Below are 24,705 nucleotides of genomic sequence, written 5' to 3'. Positions count from 1 at the left end.
AATGGATCTAATGGTTAAATGAAAGACAATAATTAAGCGCTTTGGGGAAGGCAATGGTAAACCACCCAATGTCGTACACGATATTTTCAGCACGATCATGGATTTGAGAATGCATGTAACTTGCAGTGTTGAACAAATTAATACAGAGAGAGAGAGATAGACATGCAGAGAAGACATCAGCCATGAAAGAAAGAGAGACAGACAGACATAGAGAGAGAGACAGAGAGAGACAGACAGAGAGAGAGAGATAAACAGACAGAGAGACAGAGAGAGACAAACAGACAGAGAGACAGAGAGAGAGAGACAGAAAGAAAGAGAGAGAGACATAGAGACAGACAGAGAGAGATAGACAGAGAGAGACAAACAGACAGAGAGACAGACAGAAAGAAAGAGAGAGAGACATAGAGACAGACAGAGATAAAGATGATATTCAGACAGATAGAGAGAGACAGACAGACAGAGAGAGATAGACAGAGAGAGACAGAAAGTGAGAGAGAGACAGACAGACAGAGACATAGACAGACAGAAAGAGAGACAGACAGAGAGAGAACATTTTTGGGAACGTTTTGGGAACATTCAAATGTTGGGTTTTGCTGACGTTTCCACAACGTTGTTTCAACGTTTTTCACATTACTTTCCTGCAACATTGAAATAATGTTGTTGTAAAACGTTTCCACAATGTCGCTACAACGTTTCACTTTCATTGTTGCAACGTTTTGCTCCAACGTTTTGGGAACATTCAAATGTTGGGTTTTGCTGACGTTTCCACAACGTCGCTACAACGTTTCACTTTCGTTGTTGCAACGTTTTGCTCCAACGTTTTGGGGACACTCAAATGTTAAGTAAATCGGATAAGAATTCAGGAGTTATTTAATTATTAGCGATTAATGAAGTACTTATTTAATTAATTACATTTCTTATTACATTACAGTAATTACATTACAGTAATTACCTGAGGTAATTACAGTAATTACAGTTCCGGTAATTACAGTAATTACAGTAATCATTACAGTAATTGCAGTAATTTTATTACAGTAATTACATTACATTAACTCAGGCACCTTTTGAGTAAGGAAGCTGATATTTGGACATGACACTGACCAAGTGATGTGGCTGTCAAGGAAAATTTTGATTTATTGATTAATCATTTAATAAATTAACTCGTTGATTTATAAATGACTTATTTAATTAAAATTCCTCAGAGATACATCTTCGGATGAGATACTTGCAGATTGGTTATGCTATGAGCCAATTGATTAAGGAAAATATTTTGTGATGGCCATATTGGCAATTTCGTGGCCATATTCGTGGCAACTCAGTTAGTGCCACTGCACCTTTAAAATGCATCCCTGCGTTCATTTTTCGATCGATTGAGTTGAAATTTTGAACAATCGGATCTGGACTGTCATTGTTAACGACTCTAGCATGCACCCGTCCAATCAGGATGGAGCGGTATGGTCCCCGGATCATCACTGCCCGCAGTTTTAATTAGTTTTACTTTTTCTCTTGGTCATATAATTTTGAAGACATGCATGTCATGATATAGGAAATGTTTGTTCTGTTGAACGGAATAAATGTTGTTTATTTTTGTGGGTGTGTATTTTTGTGTATTTTGTATATATTTTCACGGCTAATTCCAGTTAACATCCTGCAAAATTTGCTCGTTTTTCTGGCCAAGTCGAAATTGCGTTGAGTTCCTATGGCATGCGCCATTAAAAGCGCTGTGTAATGGTTGAGCTCCCTTTATTTCATTTTGGTCATGCGGATGAGCAGACAAAGTGACGAATGCTGCGGCTGGAGCAGTAGAAGCGATGTTTTTAATTGAAACGATTTAATGAGTAATTAAAAGTGGGAGGGGGCAACACCACGCATACCTCTTTTAAGGTGTGTATAAACCCTGGAATAAACGTGGGAGGGGGCAACACCACGCATACCTCTTTTAAGGTGTGTATAAACCCTGGAATATTTCAGCAATCAATACAATGCTGAAACTATGTAAGTTAATTTAATGAGTAATTTAATGAGTAATTTAATAAGTAATTTAATGAGTAATTTAATGAGTAATTTAATGAGTAATTTAATGAGTAATTTAATGAGTAATTTAATAAGTAATTTAATGAGTAATTTAATGAGTAATTTAATGAGTAATTTAATGAGTAATTTAATAAGTAATTTAATGAGTAATTTGATGAGTAATTTAATGAGTAATTTAATGAGTAATTTAATGAGTAATTTAATGAGTAATTTAATGAGGAATTTAATGAGGAATTAAAAGTGGGAGGGGGCAACACCACGCATACCTCTTTTAAGGTGTGTATAAACCCTGGAATATTTCAGCAATCAATACGATGCTGAAATGATGTAATTTACTGTGTAAGATGGTCGACCTTGGGTTTGTTTGGGTTTGTTGTTTATTTTTGTGGGTGTGTATTTTTGTGTATTTTGTATATATTTTCACGGCTAATTCCAGTTAACATCCTGCAAAATTTGCTCGTTTTTCTGGCCGAGTCGAAATGGCGTTGAGTTCCTATGGCATGCGCCATTAAAAGCGCTGTGTAATGGTTGAGCTCCCTTTATTTCGTTTTGGTCACGCGGATGAGCAGACAAAATGACGAATGCTGCGGCTGGAGCAGTGGAAGCGATTTTTTAATTGTTCAATGATTATTCGATATTGTTATGACTTATTGTCAATAGGTATACTAAGTGGCCATGAGGTAGCCTGTTGCTATGTACAGTTTTATTCTATTGTTGATTATACCACATAGCTGTGGTGATAAAGGAAATGTTCGTTTTAAATAGATGATTATGATAGGACCATGACTATAAAATCATGATGATTATTATGAATGATATCATAGGGTTCAAATGCAGAATGATTGCATGAACTTGGGAAAGAACTTTCAAGCCCTATGGGATAAATTGGGTGTTACAAGCGATGGAGTTTCAAAATTTAGCATGATTAAAGGAATTTTACAGTCTTATTTCAGGAGTTTTACGAAATTTATATTGCCAAGAGATTTGGGTACTATTAAAAGAAAAATGATGAGATATTTTTCCCAAAGAACTTTAATATCTGCCATCCATTTTGGCGGTCTCACGAATGAAGGATGAGTTGCCTTTAGTGGTTGCAAATAAAATTTGTGGAGACCAGGCAAAATGGGGAAATATGTCAGATATGACCCTAGGACAGAACGGTGATTCATCAATTGACATGAGGTATGAACCAGAGGTGACGACCGATGAGCTTCGATCTCAGTCAATGGATGGACCTGTCCTGACATCATTGGGGAAAGGGCTTATGCAAGGAGTCATCCAAAAGGATTAATTTGATTTATTGATGAATATTGATAAATTAATTGAAATTGAATAATTGAATTGAACTGAATAAATTTAATTGAATAAATTTAACTGAATAAATTGAACTGAATAAATTGAATTGAATATATTGATTGTTTGATTGATGAAAATGCGGTCTCAAGAAAGAAGCTTTGATATCTTTGTGAGATATTATCAATGTGAAGACAACCTTGGAAAATTGAGCAAGGTGGTGAGTTATATATAGATATATATGTGCGGTTACCATTGTGTGATTTCCCCGTCAACAGAGCGGACACCTGAGGATTCACCTATTTCATACTGACCCTCTGGCTCATCTGCAAATACTGATCTGTGAGATTGGATTGTGCAAAAGCCACAGGTGAGAGAGATTCTCTGGAAATCACCGTTTGAACAGGTGGAGAGATCCTTCCTGGAGGTACGAGTGAAGCTTTAGAGGAACAAACTACAACACATCCAACGCTACTTTGATAAAAGGCAAAATGGGAAATGGAGCCTGCAAGAATACACAAGGACAACCAGAGATTCCACAAAAAGGTACTTGTACACATCATATGTACGACCGTTATGGTGCCGAAGCTATAAGGCAGGTCGAGAATTGGTATTTGTGGACAAAGGGACATGATGAGGAGTTTCCAAGAGATGGTACATTTGAGCGAAGTCGATTGGAAAGATTGGGACAAAGATTGAAAGCCAGGAAGAGACAGAATCTAACGGTAGACTGGCTTGCATTCCATCTTTGGGATGGTGAATCCAGACAACGGGAACAGCAAGAACGGATAATGGATCTAGAACTTAAAATAAAAAGGATACAGGATACAGTGGAGGAGATAAATGCACAACTGCCCTCGAAATTAGGAATGAAAGTGACAGTTGTCCCATCTGATTTCCAGTTGTCTCCCCAAAAAGGACGGTACAGAGAATTTTTTCGTGTTTCAAGAGATAACGAGAGATTGCAGTGGCAACTCAGGGATGTAGAGATGCAGCCCAGCAATACAAGTGCACAGGTGCACAGACCAGGCAACGACAGAAACCGGTGTTTCAAGTGTGGACGGATGGGACATTGGAAAAGAGGATGTCCGTATACCAAAAGGAAGACAAGTTCATAGGGTAAACCAAGATCAAGGGTACCAGTGCTGACCGATACCTCAGACAATGATTAGGCCTTCATTGCGACAAATCCCAAATGACGATTGGCCTCAACAAATTAGATTACTGGACAAACATGAATAACTTTTGATGATTCTTGGGTCTGAAAAGTTTTCGGAGCAAGAATTATTCATTTTTCTTTTGCTTATAAGCAAATTGATAATTAATTGATCAAATGCCGAAATTGGATCTTTTATGTTGGGCACAAAATTTTAAATTTACAAAGTTTGGAACAATTGCTTTGCAATTTTTTTGGCAAACCAAGTGACAAGAGTCACATCATGATCAGGTGGGAATTTCGGACTATTGTTCCACACGATTGATAGGTCAGTGGTCGACTGACATACAAATGGGTGGGTAGTCAAATTTGGATAAATTATTGTGGGAACTGAAAGGGTAATGTCAATGTGACGTCATAGGGGTTTTCTAAGAATAAACTTTTTGGTCCATTTGTGTATTAGCGCTTATAAAATTGAAGGACAAATTTTGAGAAATTGAAATAAAGTTGACACCCATCCGGATCTGTAAATAAGGGTTCCAACGCAAACAAATACGCATAATGCATGTGTGTGTGGGTATTTTGTGTGTCAGTGTTTTTGTTTTTGTGTATCAATCTTACAAGATTGTTGACACCGACAGTGTGCCTTGTCTGGAAAATAGATAGTTCCATGGGGATGGGATCGCATATCGAGAGAATTCGTAAAATAAAAAAATAGAAATATAATTTGATTATGAAAATTATCACTTTTGTCAAGGGAGATGGAGAATAAAGATTTGATTTGCTGAGTTATGAGCAGCTATTCATTAATAGAAAAAATTGGGAGTAATCTTGGGATTCCATTGTGATCGAATTTATATGAGAATCAAAGCTATTTATGGATATGAGCTTCATAAAAATGTGGGAGTACAAAATTAGCCAAATTTTGGAGAGGTCTTACACTGACTTCCCAGAGTACTCTGCTCATGGATTTTTATATATATAAACTTGAATTTTATCAGCATATAAATTGTGCTGTATGTATGGATGTGTTTTAGGCATAGATGATATGGGAAAATAGTAAAGAAAATTTTGCTGGTTTGAACTATTGTGGGTTTTCAGTTCTGGAGCTCAAACAAAGTCACTGGTTAACAGATGAGAAAGGATAGTAAATAAATTATTCGATGCTGGGCAAATTAAGTACGATATTACTAAGACTTATGAGAGCTATTGTTCTTCCTTACAGCAGTGGAAAATTATTGGAAAAAATTAGATCCAACATAATGAATCTATAAAAGAATATGATAGGGATAATATCCTCAATTTGTACTAATTATTTGATTGTGGGTAAAGGAATTAATTTATCGTAGTGGATTGTTAACAGCAGCCTGAAAATGTCCTGAGAGTGTGCATCCATGTAATCAGAAATCCCAGATTTGTTTTTACAAACAACATTTTGGTAGAGGTCTTGTGTGGACGAGCACTTCCTTGGTAGATAAAAAACGGTACTGCATGCTGGCAGCCACTTTTGCGGCCAGTTAGGCCAAACAAATTGAGAGGAAATTGTAGTTAAATACGTAAGTTACACATGGCTATTTGTAAAAAAGGAAATTTGTTGAGATGGGAAACATTTTTCGAAGGTTTATTAAAGTGTTATAATATGACATGTGGCAAGGCAAACTATTGGATGGGAAAATTAGATCTGGTTATAGAATAAATTTATTGACCCCTTGAAGTTAATTCCTCGAATCATTGTTTCACTGGCATTTTTTGTTCACATTGGAAATAGTTTGGTAGAGCTTTGGTTAAAACCTTTGGTTGCGGTATCTTGGAACGAAATGATAAACCATAGGAGATTGATAAGAATAGGGGGAAAAAAAAATGGACCCAAAATAGAAAGTTGGATTCATGCCCCTCATTGCAAACAAGCACATGGGGCTAAGGTGGACGATCCCACAGAAAATGAGGCTGCACCTAGCAGCCCAGCAGAACATTCAGTGGCAGATAAATGATAGTCGTGATTTACAGTCATTTGAATTACATTTTAACACCCCTTGCATTGATAAACATTACATTTTCAACATGTGATATTCCTGCTTGGGATAGTGACATTTATTTGCCTACATGACATACAATTACCTGCTGATATTAATACAACATGAGTGAAAAATGTATCACAACTACACTCATGATCAGGGGATTGAGTTCAACCCCGGGAGATAGGGGGATCAGGGTAAGACAAATAATCTGATTTATGTTACATATTGAGGGATTTTCTTTATTTACCTTTTAGGAAGCTTGTTAGTTTGGTATATAATGTTGAATGTCATCGACATATAATTATGTCATAGGTATGAATATATACAAGGAGTAGCAGACTTGTTTGTTGGTTTAGTAGTTATATTGGCAATTGTTTTAGTGGTGGCTTGCTTGAAAGCCTTAGTGACGGTGTGTTTGAATAAGGTAACCAACAACACGATGATAACGCATGAAGGGACAAATGAGGAAAGAAATGTGGAACCAGAAAAGGAAGACTTTTATGGCGACATAAATACTGAGATTAAAAGATTAAATCAAGTGATGTTGCAAATGAATACAGTAGAATTAAGATAATGGCATAACGACAATGTTATGAGTTGTGTCAATTACAATATCAGTGAACTCATATCACCACGAGTGACACACTGTTAGGAAAAAAAAAAAAAAAGGGAAAAGCAAAAGTGGAGAGGAATTATGGTAATAATACATTATGCTTAATTTGTTGGTTTGGGAAAATTGTTGTTGGGAATTAGATATTCCCGTTTCTGATTGTAATCATATACAATTTATTTTCTTAGAGTAGTGCTAAAATACCTGCATGAGTTAATTTTTGAACTATATTAACCTGAAAGCAATTGTGGATGCTATTCTTAGTTTAGTAATAAAATACATACCTGATTGAAATTATTTGTGTGACGCATATAAATGAATATAACTTTTTTGTGTTAAGGAAAAAACAACAAATTGTTGAATGTGAAACTGTCGGAAGATATACATGATTATGCTGATTTCATGGTAAGATGTACCCTATCTGATTCAGTGTGTGTGGAAAGCAGATTCAGATGTGACTGAGCATAAGGATAAGACGAGATCACATTTGAAGGGGGTGCTAACGGAATTGGGAAGAAGTTCGAGAAAGAAAATTTGTGGCTAAAAAATGAAGTTAAACGTGGCATACACCCTCTTTCTCAAAGAATGATGAAGACATTCTCCCGTGTAACTTGGAGATGGATGCTTACCTTCACCAAGGAAATTTATGTGACCATTTGCCTGGATCACACTGCAACATATGAAAGAAAGGCGATCACTTACTCTTGTTCGAAGGCTTGGAACATTCATTACATCAGAAGTTGCAGGACAACGACACCTTACCTGCAACCTCTGTGAAATGCGGGGACATATGTTATTACTTCACCAACTTCCGGGGAGCCAGCATGGAGCTGCAAACCAATGGCTGTGCCTTTTCACAACAGCTGTGCACGATTCTGCGGGCCACTCCTGGTATGGACCATGGATGACCTGAACACCATGGTCCCAACATCATTGTGGATGCATCCGGCATCCCTGTTCCACATCTTGCTGGCCAATCAACATTACACCAACACTTGCTGCCCACTCATAATGAGGGAGGAGGCAAGTCGACTACAACTGGGCGAAGGCCTTGTTCAAGGAATCATTATGGTTCACAGCACGAGTGGCAAGAATGCTACATGGAGAGCAGGGTCAGTCTATGACTCCGCAATGTTACCACAACAGCGAAATCCTACACGAAGTAGTGCAGGCGCTATGAAGACATTAGGAGAAAATGTTTCATACCTGGATTCAAACACAAGTGATCAGCCCTTCCTTTCAAACAAAGTCAACATTTGTGTGGAGGCAAACGTTTTTGCCAGATGGTGCAGATGCTTTACAAAACTTGAAAATGAAGTGAAATTGTTGTATCTTGGTGATGGTGAAGTGTTGTTTTGAAAAGATATTTGTGATGCAAATGCAATAGATTGAACAATATGGAAGGAGTCAATGACCAACGAAATGTTTTGTGATTCTTGCAGGATGACGGTGTATGCCTAAGGGAATTTGATTACCAAAGTTATGGTTTGAATACTTGTATTGATATTTACTTGTAGATATTGATTATTTACTTATACTTGTAATGATGTTTACTTGCAGTGATTGATTATTTACTTATACTTGTATTGATGTTTACTTGCAGTGATTGATTGTTTACTTATATTGATGTTTAGATTAATGGTTAATATAAACAAAAACAAAAAGATGAGGGAATTGTGGAAATGTAACTCATTGATTGGGACTGGTAACTCATTGATTGGGACTGGTAACGAAGCAGATAGACGATTTCGTAAATGAATGTCAGGAATGTGCATGAACATGGTAATCTCTTGTCCACCTGGTCACAGCCCCAGGCTGGAGCACCCCCCTATTGTTTGGTAAATTGAACTCGCAGCAGGAGGGGAGCGAGCTGGTGCCAGTGAGGCGACCGAGTAACGTTTGCGGAGAACGGATTAGAAGCAGCGGAGAAGGGATTACAATTTCAGCGCACAGAGGATTAACTGAAGTTTGCCCATATAAACAGAAGAGACTTTGAGTCAAGAGGGCACTCATCCTCAGAAGCCCTGCCCGACGGAATGAACGCGTACCACAAGTACAGCGCTGCAGCCACGAAAGAGGGACTATGCGGATAGAGTTACCTGGTCCATTGAGTTAAACGGTATTATTTGGTATTGGAATGAAGTGAACTACCAGTTAATAAAGTTGTGATCTTTCGTAAACCTGTGACATCATTGGAGTCTTGAGTCTCATACCACTTCCCCGACACCAGGAACTCCTGGAGCCCCTTGATCGTGCGGGGGCACGGGAAATCCCTGACCGCCTCCACCTTGGCCGGTAAAGGGATGGCCCCGTGCCTGGTGATGCGGTGCCCCAAGAAGTCGATGGCGGCGACGCCGAAACGGCACTTTGCGGGGTTGATGATCAGGCCATGCTGGCCCAGGCGTTCGAAAAGCGTGCTGAGGTGGAGCAGGTGCTCCCCCCGGGAGGCGCTCACGACTAGGACGTCGTCCAGGTAGACATAGATGAAAGGTAAGTCGCGCAAGACGCTGTCCATGAGCCGTTGGAACGCCTGGGCCGCATTCTTCAACCCAAAAGGCATTCGCAGGAACTCAAAGAGGCCGAAAGGGGTGATGACGGCCGTCTTTGGGACATCGTCCGGTTGGACGGGGACCTGGTGGTAGCCCCGGATGAGGTCCACCTTGGAGAACACGGTCGTGTTCGCCAACCGGGCGGAAAAGTCCTGGATATGCGGGACCGGGTAGCGCTTGGGGGTGGTGGCATCATTGAGCCGGCGGTAGTCACCGCACGGCCGCCATCCTCCGCCGGGCTTCGGCACAATGTGCAGAGGAGATGCCCAAGCGCTGTTGGAACGCCGTACGATCCCCAGCCGTTCCAGCGTGGCGAACTCCGCTTTCGCCATGGCGAGCTTCGTGGGGTCGAGTCGGCGTGCCCGGGCGTAGACCGGCGGCCCAATCGTGGGGATATGGTGCTCCACCCCTTGTTTGACGGCCACCGCTGAGAAGGTGGGCCGCGTGAGGGACGGGAAACTGGCGAGGAGGCGGGTGAACTCATCCGCTGCCGGAAGCGTGCAGACTAACCTCGCTGGGAGGGAACCTTTCAGCAAGCCGCTTGGCAAGCCACTCGGTGAGCTGCTCAACGAGCCGCTCAGCGAACAAGCGAGCGAGCTGAAGGTTTCGGCCTGGACGAGACGTCTGCGCTTAACGTCGACCAACAGCCCATGCACGCATAGGAAGTCCGCGCCGAGCAGGGCCATTGGCACGCTGGCGGTAACGAACGACCATTGAAAGCGCTGCCCTCCGAACCGCAGTAAGAGGCAACGCTTCCCGAATGTGCGGATGGGTGTACCGTTGTCGGCAAGCAAAGCGAGGCCCCGGCCGCGGTTTGCTTGTCGGACGTGGAGGCAGGGAGGACGCTTACCTGCGCTCCTGTGTCGCAAAGAAAACCGCGCCCGGACAAGGTGTCCGTGATGAACAAGAGGCTGCCGGAATGGCCGACGTTCAGGTCGTTTCCCGCCCCGTCAAAAGAACACGGCGGGCGGCACATTTTAGCCTTGCGGCCGAACCTGGCATGGTAGTAGCACCAGGTTTGCGGCGGTGGCGGCGGCGGTAGTGGGCGGGGCGCAGCAGCAGCCACGAGGAAAGCTGGGGGCGCTGGAGCCACCGCACCGCGAGCCACTACGGCAGCACCGTAAACCGACCGTGAGTCACAGGCCGTGAAAAACATGTCGGCCTCTCCGGCCAGGGCGCGGGGTTCCATGATGCTGGAACCGGCCAGCGCGAGGCGCACCTGTATCGGTAGCTGGCGGAGGAAAAGTGCGCGGAACAAGAAATCCGGGCGCTGGTCCCCAAGCAGAGACAGCATGAAATCCATCCGGATGGATGGTCGTGTGTCGCCGAGGGCGGGAAGGTCCAGGAGGCGGTCGGTACGTTCGATCTCTGTGAGCCTGAACGTGGCGAGGAGGAGACGTTTGAGCGCCTCGTACTTGTGGTCGCCCGGCGGGCGCCGAAGGATGGACATGACTCGGGCGGCAGTGCCGGGCCCGAGGGCGGTGACCACGTGGTAGTACCGGGTCTCGTCCGCCGTGATGCCTCGGAGCTGAAATTGAGCTTCGGCCTGCACAAACCAAACGTCGGCTTGCGCTTCCCAAAACTCCGGGAGTTTGATTGCGACGGTGTTGGTAGCCATGGCGCGTTCGGGGGTCAGCAACGGCTGAACCAATCGGGGTCACCAGTGTGGTGCTGTGCACACACGACTCAATTGCCAGAGAGGTAGGCCACAACGCGTTGATACAACAAGAGTCTTTATTAACAGCTCGCACATAAGCACTGGGCGGGCTCGAGCTTCGAGCCCGCATATATGTCCCGAGGCCACGCCTTGCCCCCGGGCGTGGCCGATCGGTCAAAAGGCGGGGCATGCATTTTAGTTCCCCGCCTGGACGCTCGCGCCACCCACTGGTGCGCGGAATTATTGCCCCTTGTGCCCGCCACAACCTTAAAATATCGAAAGCATCGGCGTTGCGGGTCTTCCAACGACACAGTATGTACAGGCCAATAATACTGCAACGTTCATTATTAGAGCGGTGTATTATTTCAGAACCCACGATGTTATCTCCCATGGACAAGAAGGACTTTTATTGTTGAAGATAATTGTACCGCAATGACGTATTAATACTATACTAATTACCTATACACTGCCTAAACAAAGGGAGGGTTTTCCATGGAACTCTGTTCCACGAGTCCCTGATAGTTTCTGAGAAGAAAGCAAATACCTATTGTGGGGACAAACACCCCATAGATCCCGTCAGGCCCCGATATTTTTAATGCGATGAACAAACTTTGGTAGATCGCCCGTGATTAAGGTTGTGGTCAAGTTTCATCCAAATAGTGCATGTCGTTTCAGAGGAAAAAGCAAATTCCTATTTTAGGGGGGGTCAAACCTAGATCCACTTTGACCCCGGTAAACCCCCTTCGACTCCGATTTATTTTAATGCCATGAACAAAGTTTAGTCACAACATACCAAATATCATTTGTGCCAAGTTTGGTTGCAATCCCATTACCGGTTTCGGAGAAGAAGTTGCAAGTGTTTACTGAATGATGGACACACGACGCGCCATCGCATAAGCTCCCCAGAATTACGTTCCAAGTGAGCTGATAATCTTATTATAATAGAGCAAACGTATATGGTTATGTATGTCGCTATGTTTAGATGCGACGAAAACGTCTTCTTCCTCTTCAAATAAATTTACCACCCTCTGAATCAACCCTCTTAATTGCGTTAAGACTGCTGAGACCGTCAGACCTTGACGACCCTTTAATTTCCCCAAGACCCTTCAGACCACCAAGACCCCTGAAGACCCAAAATACCCTGAAGACACCCAAAGACCCGAAAGACCCCGAAGACCCAAAACACCCCGAAAACCCAAAACACCCCGAAGACCCAAAACACCCCGAAGACCCAAAACACCCCGAAGACCCAAAACATCCCGAAGACCCAAAACACCCCGAAGACCCAAAACACCCCGAAGACCCAAAACACCCCGAAGACCCAAAACACCCCGAAGACCCAAAACACCCCGAAGACCCAAAACACCCCGAAGACCCAAAACACTCCGAAGACCCAAAACACCTCGAAGACCCCAAAACACACCGAAGACCCCAAAACACACCGAAGACCCCAAAACACACCGAAGACCCCAAAACACCCCGAAGACCCCAAAACACACCGAAGACCCAAAACACCCCGAAAACCAAAAAGACCCTGAAGACCCAAATAATACATGATTATAATGGGGGTGTAATTGTTGTCATGGAAACCTTTTACATGTCAAAACAGCTAAATCGATCAGTGTGATTTTTGATGATCCATTGACGATTTTATGTAACCTTCACCTTTCCACCTCAAAAACAATATGCTTCCTTTTTAGGTTTTGATTGCTCAACCAATTAGTCTGGGGTCCAGTCACCAAAATTTGAGAGAACCTGACATGGCATGCTATACTTTTTGTTTGCATTTTTTCTATTAATTTGGACATTAAGGTCCGCTGAATGAGAGATGTGCTCTCCCGGAAACCTTGCGAAAAAAATTTGTGGCCATTTTGGGATCTGCATCCTTTATCTTTTGACCGAAAAATGTGAAAGATGTTTTTTTTCTTAAAATCCTCAGTGAGTTGTGTAGGCTGTCAATAAATGCATCCCAGATACACAGACCACATGTGTTGACAACATCAAGTTGAGAAATACACTTACAAAACCTTTCCAAATGATTTAGAATCATTTTTATGCAAAAGCGCCCCCGATTTTTTTTGCATTTTTTCATTATTTTCATCTTGCCAAAAAAAATTGTGGCCAACGGACCCAGATGTGGTTGAACAGTCAGTTCAGTACTGCATGGATGTGTCAAGAAAACAGGGCCAAGAGTTCGCCATCATCACATGCGACCAAGCAATCTATGAAGTGGTTCTGGGTCTGCAAAAGAAGAACCCCCAGAAGTATGCCAAACTTATCTTGCGCATGGGTGGCTTCCATATTGCTCAAAATTTCCTGGGAGCAATTGGGCATTTGATGCAGGCCACGCATGGCTGGCGGACTTCCTCTCTGGTCGTAGTCAACGTGTGGCCCTGAATGGGTTTCTCTCATCTCCTCTTCCTGTTCAGGCTGGAGTTCCCCAAGGTAGTGTTCTGGGCCCTGTGCTTTTCCTGGTCTTCATCAATGATCTCTCTGACTCTCTTGAAAATCCTCTCTATCTCTTTGCTGACGACTCTACTCTCTGTCGCTCCATTCCTCATCCCTCAGATCGGCAGACTGCAGCCTCCTCACTCTCTGCAGACCTGGACAAAATCACAGACTGGGCAAACAAATGGAACATGTCTTTCAATCCTGATAAATCTCACACTCTTACGATGTCTCTCCGAAAAGACCGACTGGAAAACCCTCCCATCCACTTTCTGAATAATCCTCTCCAAGAAGTTCTGTCACTCAAGCTTTTGGGTCTCACTATTTGCCATGATCTTTCCTGGGAAAACCACATTTCAAATCTGGCCTCCAAAGCCAGTCACCGACTGGGCATCCTCCATCGTGTGAAGTCCTTCCTTGACACACCTGAGCTCCTCACCACATACAAGGCTTTCATCCGCAGCTCTATGGAATACTGCTCTCCCCTCTGGTCTGGTGCTCCTGCCTCACACCTAGCCCGTCTTCACGCTGTTGAAACCAAAGCGTTCAGAATCATTGGAATCTCCCGCGATGAAGCTAACTCCAAGGGCCTTTCACTCACTCACCGCAGGCAGGTTGGTGGTCTTTCCGTCTTCTACCGACTCCTCTCTGGCCTTGCCCCCCCAGCCCTCTCTGGGCTCTGTCCCCCAAATATTCCTACAGGTCGCACAAGATCTGCCTGCAACCCTCTTATGGTTAAACTGCCAAAATCAAGACTTTCTGCTCACCTTCACTCCTTCATTCCTCTTTTCTCCCGCCTCTGGAACAAACTCCCTCACTCTCTTCAATCCCACTCTACCCTCCAGGTCTTTAAAACAGCTGTTCACCACTATCTCTTATCCTCCCCCATCCAAAACCTTGATCTTTTCTACCCCCGCTAATTTCGGTCCCCATGTGTTTTATACCTCTCCCCCCCCCCCCCCCCTCCCCTTCCCACGCCTCCTGCCCCCAAGCCCTCTCCCTCCCACACTTCTCCCTGCTCTCAAATGTTGTGGTTGTGTGCTTCCCCTTCTCTCCCCATCTTGGCTTCCGCTCCCTCTTTTGTATATTTTGTTTGTCTGGTTGATTTGTTTGTGAAATAAATGTTAGCTCTTTCACGAGCCTCGATTCAGTATACAAAAAAAAACAAAAAAAAAACTGGAATCGAAGACATCATGGTAGAAGCTGATGTCTGTTTCCGTGGAACAGCAAACAAGATCATCAGTGGGAAAGACTACGACGCAATGCTGCATGCCCACACTATGGTGCATGCAGCAATGTTCGCCCTACACTGGGAAGCATTTGCCAGATGGTTGATCATTGAAGAGAAGGACCTGGAGTGCATGTCTGTGCTTGCCATCAATGTCCAGCTACTCCTAGATGCCCTGTCAGAAAAGGATGTAGAGAAGGCATCTTCTACATGTGCTGATGCAACCGACCAACTGAAAAAGCTGTCACGTTTGATGCCTGAGTTTGATGAAGTATGTATGTCACCTACCCCAAAGCTATGGCTAATGTACATGTACATGGTGATGATTCTGAAACGGTTCATCCACGATGAGCATGCAGGCCTGTGGGAGGAACACCTGGCTGAAGTAGAAAAGTTGCCCCTCATCCCCACATCTCTCTGATCTCGCGAGATCACGGCGAGATCACGTCTTTTCGAAGCTGTTCCATGCGCTCATGCTTTCGAAGCTAAGTGATCTTTCTCAATTGTGTTTTTGTCGAGACTGTATCTATCTTTCGGTGTATGTACCTATAGCGTATCTTTTGGAAAATTTTCGGTGCTAATTTTTCGTACATGTATAAACAATCGTCGGTTTATGCGTATCGAGTATTCTGAGGCCTAGTACTCGTAGGCTTGGCTACCGTACCGTCTCCGACCTTGTGGTTTTGGTTTTCTCTCAGCGATTCGTCGAATGCGCTGCAATTATTTTCGTTCTCTGTTTCGTCCCAGTCGTTCACCCCATACCTCCTTGTTTAATATCTCTACTCAAAAAAAAAAAAACCCCAAAAAATATTTCCTTCCCAGGTCTTATTCGTTTATTTGTTGTTCTTTTTTGTTCGTTCGTTCTTCGTTCGCGATCACGCGATCACGTGGTTAGAAATGTATAATCTCTCCCCTGAACAACTATTTTCTCTCATATATTATAACACCCTTTTCTTCTTTTCCTACAAAAGGATGCTTTCGTCTTGCTCACCAAATCTATTCATTCCAAAAAATATATATAATACCATCTCTTACAGTTCCTCCTTTCTACATTCCCTAAACTATCCAGAACTCCACCCCTCCTTCAGTGTCCTCAAACGTATTTTTGACTCGAAGGTCTCAAACTCATTTTGCAAAAAATGTTCGTTTCCCATGAATCGTACACTTTTCAAAATCCAATCTCACCCCTCCCCTCCAAATCCTCCCCATCACCCATCCCTTTCAAATCTCCCCCCTTGCCCCTTCCCTCCCCTCCCTCCTAAACTCCCCCCACACTCCTCCCCTCCGAGACTCTCCCTCGCTCCTCCCCTCCGAGACTCCCCTCTCACCCCTCCTCCTCAAAGCATCCTCCCTGCTTCTTCCCCCTTCCAACTTTCACCTTCATCTCCCCCAACCTTCTGCCTCGCTCTTCCCCCTCCTCTAATAACACCTCACTGTGCCTCACCCAATCTCCATCAAACCTTTTATCAGCCCCATTCTTCCCTTTCTCCAAGCTATTCTGAAATCTCTGAAATCTCTGACACACCTTCAACAGCTCTCCCTACCTCTTCCTCCTCTTCCACATCTTACCCTACCCCTCCCCCCCCCCCCCCCTGTTCTGGACACGATGCTCCCCCTTCCTCTTCATTAACGGTATGGACCTCAAACATCAGGGGCCTTCGCTCAAACTTGACTGATCTCTCCATACAGGTTGCTTCTGACAAACCAGATGTGATCTGCTTAACATAAACTTTCCTCCTTCATGATGTCTCTGATGCCTTGGTATCTCTCCCAGGTTACTCCCTCCTCCGGTATGATAGACCTGAGCCTCGTCCTGGAGGTGGGGTTGCTATCTTTATAAAAAACTCTCTTCCTCACTCGCCCTCCACTGCCCTCTCTCCACCTCACCCCCAGGAATACCTTTGGCTACGGCTTCCCCTTCGCTCCCACCTTTTGTTCATATGTGTGTTGTACCGTCCACCAAACAGCGATGACTCCATCTACATCTCGCTGTCTGATAATATGGACCAACTTCTATCTACCCATCCCAACTCTCTCTTCCTCATATGTGGTGATTTCAATTGTCACCATGCCAGTTGGCTGGGTGTGGGTACCTCTCACCAGCCATGGCTCTTCAGCAAAGGACTTCTGCGACTCACTGGGACTGACACAATCTGTCAAATTTCCCGACCCGGATCTCGGTCAACGGAGCATCTTCTCTTCTGGATTTGGTTATGACAAACTTCCCTGAAAATGTCTGCTGCTCTTCTTCTGCTCCAATCGGCTCATCTGATCATGTGCTTGTCAAAGTGGACATCTCTCTGACCATTCTCAGAGAGCCTCCTCAGCGTCGACGAGTCTGGCATTTCACTCAGGCCAACTGGCATGGTCTTCAAGCAGCCATCAATCATCTGGACTGGTCTCCCATCTCTACCGCCTCTGACATCAACTCATCCTGGGAATTCTTTCAAAGTAAATTGCTCTCTCTCTCATGCACAGATTTATCCCATCTCGTCTTCAGTTGTCATACCCTTCCTCCCGTCCATGGTACACGGAATCTTGTGGTGAGGCTGTTGCCCTGAAACAACTTGATTTCGTCTCCTGGAAAGCAAATCCAACAGAAGGAAATCTCATTTCCTTTCACAAAGCCCGAAACAAGTTTGTGTCCACCCTCAGGAGAGCCAGGAAACAATATCTCACTGTTCTCAAGTCCGAACTCTCTTATCTGTCTCCCTCTTCCAAATCCTGGTGGCGTCTGGTCAAATCTGTTTCTGGTGTTTGTTCCCCCTCCATCCCCTCCCTCACCTCAAACGGCTTAACGGCTGACTCCGCACCTGAAAAAGCTGAATGCCTCAACTCTGTGTTTGCCTCTAAATCTTGTGTCCCAAACCCATCCCTCTCTGTACCCACCGTACCCAGTCGTACCCAGCTGCTCCTGGACTCTGGGTCCTTTCCTCCTGACAAGGTGGAAAAGTTTCTGTCAACCCTCGACTCTGATTCTGCAACTGGTCCTGACGGCATCAGCCCACGGGTCCTAAAATCATGTGCTTCCGCTCTTTCACTCCCTCTTTCTGTTCTCTTCTCCCTCTCTTTTGCTCAAGGTCATCTGCCATCTGCTTGGAAATCAGCCAACATCACCGCTTTGCACAAAAAAGGTGCAAAAACAGATCCCAGCAACTACAGACCAATCAGCCTTCTCCCAATTATCAGCAAAGTCATGGTATCCATCATTGCTTCAGATATGAAATCTTTCCTCTTCTCCAATGGCTTGTTCTCTGATCATCAATTTGGTTTCAGACCTGGTCACTCTACTCTGGACATGCTGCTTCTGCTTTCTCAACAATGGATGGAGGTCCTCAACGCCAAACAGGAAATTAGAGCCGTCTCCCTTGACATTTCACGTGCCTTCGATACGGTCTGGCACCCTGCTCTGCTCACCAAACTCTCCTCCTTTGGTATCCATGGAAATCTCCACGCATGGCTGGCGGACTTCCTCTCTGGTCATAGTCAACGTGTGGCCCTGAATGGGTTTCTCTCATCTCCTCTTCCTGTTCAGGCTGGAGTTCCCCAAGGTAGTGTTCTGGGCCCTGTGCTTTTTCTGGTCTTCATCAATGATCTCTCTGACTCTCTTGAAAATCCTCTCTATCTCTTTGCCGACGACTCTACTCTCTGTCGCTCCATTCCTCATCCCTCAGATCGGCAGTCTGCAGCCTCCTCACTCTCTGCAGACCTGGACAAAATCACAGACTGGGCAAACAAATGGAACATGTCTTTCAATCCTGATATATCTCACACTCTTACGACGTCTCTCCGAAAAGACCGACTGGAAAACCCTCCCATCCACTTTCTGAATAATCCTCTCCAAGAAGTTCTGTCACTCAAGCTTTTGGGTCTCACTATTTGCCATGATCTTTCCTGGGAAAACCACATTTCAAATCTGGCCTCCAAAGCCAGTCGCCGACTGGGCATCCTCCGTCGTGCGAAGTCCTTCCTTGGCACACCTGAGCTCCTCACCACATACAAGGCTTTCATCCGCAGCTCTATGGAATACTGCTCTCCCCTCTGGTCTGGCACTCCTGCCTCACACCTAGCCCGTCTTCACGCTGTTGAAACCAAAGCGTTCAGAATCATTGGAATCTCCCGCGATGAAGCGAACTCCAAGGGCCTTTCACTCACTCACTGCAGGCAGGTTGGTGGTCTTTCCGTCTTCTACCGACTCCTCTCTGGCCTTGCCCCCCCCCCCAGCCCTCTCTGGGCTCTGTCCCCCAAATATTCCTACAGGTCGCACAAGATCTGCCTGCAACCCTCTTATGGTTAAACTGCCAAAATCAAGACTTTCTGCTCACCTTCACTCCTTTTTTCTCCCGCCTCTGGAACAAACTCCCTCACTCTCTTCAATCCCACTCCACCCTCCAGGTCTTTAAAACAGCTGTTCACCACCATCTCTTATCCTCCCCCATCCAAAACCTTGATCTTTTCTACCCCTGCTAATTTCGGTCCCCTTGTGTTTTATACCTCTCCCCCCCCCCTCCCCTTCCCACGCCTCCTGCCCCCAAGCCCTCTCCCTCCCACACTTCTCCCTGCTCTCAAATGTTGTGGTTGTGTGCTTCCCCTTCTCAAATGCTTCCCCTTCTCAAATGCTTCTCTCCCCATCTTGTCTTCCGCTCCCTCTTTTTGTATATTTTGTTTGTCTGGTTGATTTGTTTGTGAAATAAATGTTAGCTCTTTCACGAGCCTCGATTCAGTATACAAAAACAAACAAATTTTTTTTTGTTATGATACCTTGTATGTGCTGGCCACTACAAGTATGTATCCTGCCTGCCCCACTATCTAGAAGCAATGAGAAGCCTACCTACACTGGCTCCGAACATCCATAGGGAATTCAAGGATGGGCAGTTCACTGTACGTCAAACAGAAGGTTGTTTCAATGGTGTCTGGACAGACATGGCACTCGAGAAAACCTACAACCGTGATACCAAGACAAAACTCTTCACTGGCATCAGTCAGCAGCCATGGAGAAATACTTGCGCGCTCTTCCAGTTCTGACAGCAGTGTCAGAGCAGACAAAGGCTATGGCACACCTGGATATGGATGACACCAAACACCATGAGGACTCCAACAGCCAAGGCACAATTGAGGCTGAAAGTGTTAGGAAAATAACAGATGTCATCAACAACCAGATGATTAATCCATTCACATGTGAAGAAGAGGAGCTGATGAACCTCAACAGGCCACAAAGCTGCATCTGCCGACTTGGTGAGCACCCGTGAAAAAGGACTGGAGGCACTGGCTGCAGCAAGAAAAACAGACAGTGAGAAAATAGCCCCAATAAAACTTGCCACCTTTGCAGCAAAGCCAAAAAAGTCACTGTCCATGGCACTCAAACCCAAGAAGATCTACGAGGAAGAGAGTGCAGTTGTCCGAAACCTATACTTTGTGCACGACTTGGATGAAGACAAGAAGGTGGAGGTCTTCAGTCATGAGTGGACAAGTTGCCCCAGCCTCCCTGTTTGAGCCAGATCCATCCCTTGACCAAGGTTATGCCATGCGTAAAGGGAACAAGGCCAACTACTTGGCTGCAATCAAGACATCCCTTGGCAGCTCATGGAGGGAAGTGGATAGACTGCCACCGTCCGACAAGCCTGTTGTAATGGTAGTAGATGCCATGGCATTCATCCAGCGTCACAAACATCTTGGGAGCAGCACCTTCCATGAACTGCAAGTAAAGTACCTGAAGTACCTTCCTGCAGGATGCACACTTATTCTTGGTGGAATCTTCCATGATCCTGGTCGCACTGTCCTGTTGTCAGCAGATTGTCAGCTTGAGCTTCCAGAACTGTCCTGTGAGAAGCATGAGGAGGCAGATACCAGGATGTTTGCTCACATTGCATACACAGTACAACATCTGCACCACAAACGGGCTGTAGTGGTGGCTACTGACACAGACGTGATCATGATGGGCATATACTACATCACACACCTGGATGGCCTGCAGGAGCTGTGGGTGAAGAAGATGGATATCTACCTACCTGCTCATGCAATCGCCGAACCCGTGGCAGTGAAGTATAATGTTGAAGCTGCAGATCTTACATCCATGCTCCTCAGCACCTACATACTGACTGGATGTGACACAGTGAGCTATCTCTACAGAGGAGGAAAAAGGCGCGCCTACAAAACTGCCGTTGATCACCAGGCAGACCTTCTGCCCCTGTGCAGATACGGTGACCCTGAAGAAAGCCTGGATGTTCACGAAGATGTTGTGACAGCAGCTAGGCGATACATGGTGTCACTGTATGAGAGGAGTGACTTCGGTGGTAATTTGGATGCACTGCGAGCCCATCTCTTTGGTAACATCAAAGGAGACATGCGTTGCCTTCCACCTACCGAAGATGCCTTCCAGTTACACCTTCGCCGAGCCCTGCATCAGTTGGCTGTATGCAAGCGAGCACACATGTTTCAGCCAACCTACCCTGCTGCCACTGACTTTGGCAGAGAGCTTGTCAACGGTAAGTTGGTGGCAACCATGATGCTGAAGGAGGCAAAACCTGCAGAATTCAAACGCACCAAATACTGTTACTGCAAGAAAAGCACGTGTGCCCGAGGATGCTCCTGTGCGAGAGCCAATGTGAAGTGTGTCATCGCATGTCTCTGCACCGGGGACCCCAACAAATGTTCAAGGATTGAACTCACGATCGAAGACAGTGACATGCATTACACATTATAAGTTATTTTGTTCAGTGCAACGTTAATTTCATGTGATATTACAGACGTTGTTGCCAGTAATTTTTTATTTTGTTATGTTCAATTATTTTGTTCAGTTAAAGTTTCATTTCATTGTTTCTACATACTGGTCACTAATCTATCCAAATTCAGCTGCGTAACGATCATTGTTTTGTTGGCTTGTCATCCTGTGTGCATTTTGTTTTAAAAAATCATTTTGCTGTTTTGTATTTCTTGTGTTACAAGTATTTTCTTTGGGGGCACAGGGTTCTGTTAAAATGAAAAAGATGTCTTGGCCAGGATGTTTAATAAAATGGACATAAACTGCCATGATGCTAAATATGCGGTATGTCTCTAGGATTTTTTAGCTTAAGGGTAATAAAATCACCACAGATCCATTGATTTTGGTTTGATTTTCAGAATGTTTACTGTGGAATGACTATAATGTTTGGTGAAAAGAATGACACATTGGCTGACGTCATAACTCAGGGCATAGTTGATTACTAATGAAGTAAAGATGAAAATAATGAAAAAATGCAAAAAAATCGGGGGCGCTTTTGCATAAAAATGATTCTAAATCATTTGGAAAGGTTTTGTAAGTGTATTTCTCAACTTGATGTTGTCAACACATGTGTTCTGTGTATCTGGGATGCATTTATTGACAGCCTACACAACCCACTGAGGATTTTAAGAAAACAAACATCTTTCATATTTTTCAGTCAAAAAATAAAGGCTGCATAATGCATATACAAAAATGCCCACAAATTTTTTTCGCAAGGTTTCCGGCAGAGCACACCTCTCATTCAGCGGACCTTAACGTCCAAATTAATAGAAAAAACACAAACAAAAAGTATAGCATGCCATGTCAGGTCCAACCCATTTTATTGAGCTTTTGGGTCTGTGGATCCCTGACTAAATGCAGTAACACGATATTCAAATTGTGTTCATCCTAGCAGAGTACGTACCTCGGGTAGGTGAAGTTTGTAGATTATTTGGTGAAATGAGTAGTCTGTATATTGTAAAAAGACTACAGATGATTTATGTGGTGTGCGAGTTTCAAGGGCATCTACCTGTTTCATGGATCTAAATGTGTAACCGGTGTAAAGGTCCATTGGGGTCTAAATTGTGTCTACTTGTTTAATGTGTCGAAATGTGTAAGCGGTGAATGTGTCGAAATGTGTAAGCGGTGTAAAGGTCCATTGGGGTCTAAAGGGTGTCTACCTGTTTAATGGGTCTAAATGTGTCATGGTGTAAAGGTCCATTGGGGTCTAAAGGGTGTCTGCCTGTTTAATGGGTCTAAATGTGCAAGCGATGTTAAGGTCCATTGGGGTCTAAAGGGCGTCTACCTGTTTAATGGGTCTAAATGCATAAGCGGTGTAAAGGTCCATTGGGGTCTAAATGGTGTCTACCTGTTTAATGGGTCTAAATGCATAAGCGGTGTAAAGGTCCATTGGGGGTCTAAATGGTGTCTACCTGTTTAATGGGTCTAAATGTGTAAGCAGTGTAAAGGTCCATTGGGGTCTAAAGCGACTAAACTCGAAAGGGCATGTCCCAATAGCACAGCATTAATGGACGTAAATAGTAGATGAAGTTACGATGCAACTCTCGTTCCACGAGGCTATGTAGGAACAGGAAGACATTGCTATTATGGTCGCTGGGCACACGTAGTCCTAACCTTGGCTCTTGCTGCCAGAGGCCGAGTCTCCGCAAAATAGTCTCTGTGGCAAACTCTCTGTTGAGGGTGTAAAAATGAAATGAAGATACTCCAGCAGTCAGTAGCTCCTGGCACAGTGAGACTGCCAAGTCCACTCCAAGGTTCCTGATGGCAGCATCGTCATCTTTTACTTTCTCCACAGCCAGACGCAGCTGTACTGGCACAGCCAGGCCAGACAAACGTGACAGCTGTCGCAAAGAGTCATAGCTCTGTGAAGGAAAAAAGGAGGAAGGATTTTTTTTTAGGCCTGCCATTCTTTTAGGCTTGCCATTTCCCTTCTCCCTCCCCCGCACATCTACTCTTTGTCTAACGTTTTAAATCCCACCTGACCCCCCCCCCCCCAAACAAAAAAAACCCAAAACATTTATTTCCCTTTCTCCACGTGTGCTGTTGTCTCATCGTGTGCTTCTGTCCACGTGCGCTGTCTCGCCCCGCCCCCATTATCTCCTTGCCTTCCACCTTTCGCCCTGTTCACGTGACTCGTGGTTGTCCCTCTATAGCCCAGCGGCTAAGTCGAAAAATATTTCACTTTGTGGAGAAATTATGAAACTTTGCAGACAGGTGGAGGACCCCAGTAGGAACATTTTTCGATTAGGACCCAACTCTGAAACTCCCCCTGGTGGCCGATAGAAATACGATTGCAGTGGCTAAACCCCCCCCCCCTCCCCCATGACAATTTGGGTGAACAGGTGATCAGTTAGCACCCCATATGAATTTACTTATCACCCCATATTATTTCAGTGCTGCCATCTGTTTGCATTAGTTTAGGTTATGACAGAAGATTTCCTTTTTTATGCAAGAAAGTTCTTTGCAGACATCAAAGTTCGTTATCATTATTGTATTAACGCATGTTTTCTTTTACAGGTGGAAAACCATAAACCATGTCCAGGTCATTCAAGATCGTTCCTTTTCAAGTCAATCGGATGAAAATTGAGGATTTTAGAAATTTGGCCTATGTTGACCTTTTGGCCAATGTTGACCTCAAAAATAATTGGTAGTTGTATTCAGTGACCTGATATGTAAATGCTCTTCAAATTTTAAGTCAATCAGATGAAAATTGAGGATTTTAGAAATTTGACAAAGTTGTTGACCTTTGGCCTGTGCTGAGTTGGGTCCTAATCGAAAAATGTTCCTACTGGGGTCCCCAACCTGTGCAAAGTTTCATAATTTTTCCACAAAGTGAAATATACTGCCATATTTTTCGACTTAGCCGCTGGGCTACTAGGCCCTCTCCCCGTTGGTATTTTTGTGAATATAAGATTGTTCATCACGGTTCTGTTTAAATATGTTTAAACTTTC

General features: G+C 44.4%; 1 protein-coding gene across 3 annotated transcripts in view; it reads right to left on the bottom strand.

Annotated features, from left to right (window-relative positions):
* The window catches only part of MTHFR (methylenetetrahydrofolate reductase), a 339,179-nt gene that overhangs the window by 135,389 nt on the left and 179,085 nt on the right, over positions 1–24,705 (bottom strand). For all 3 annotated transcript variants that reach the window (XR_013622377.1, XM_078771682.1, XM_078771683.1), the window contains exon 8: positions 23,368–23,615. Coding sequence is in view for 2 of the 3 variants with exons in the window: in XM_078771682.1 (XP_078627808.1) it covers positions 23,368–23,615 (248 nt within the window). In the remaining variant the exon portion in view is untranslated. The remainder of the gene's footprint in view (positions 1–23,367; positions 23,616–24,705) is intronic.

Source organism: Myxine glutinosa, chromosome 2, assembly GCF_964187855.1.
Source record: "Myxine glutinosa chromosome 2, kmMyxGlut1.1, whole genome shotgun sequence".
NCBI classification, from domain to species: domain Eukaryota; kingdom Metazoa; phylum Chordata; class Myxini; order Myxiniformes; family Myxinidae; genus Myxine; species Myxine glutinosa.
Note: the sequence above shows the minus strand (reverse complement) of the source record. Positions and strands in the feature narration are given on the sequence as shown.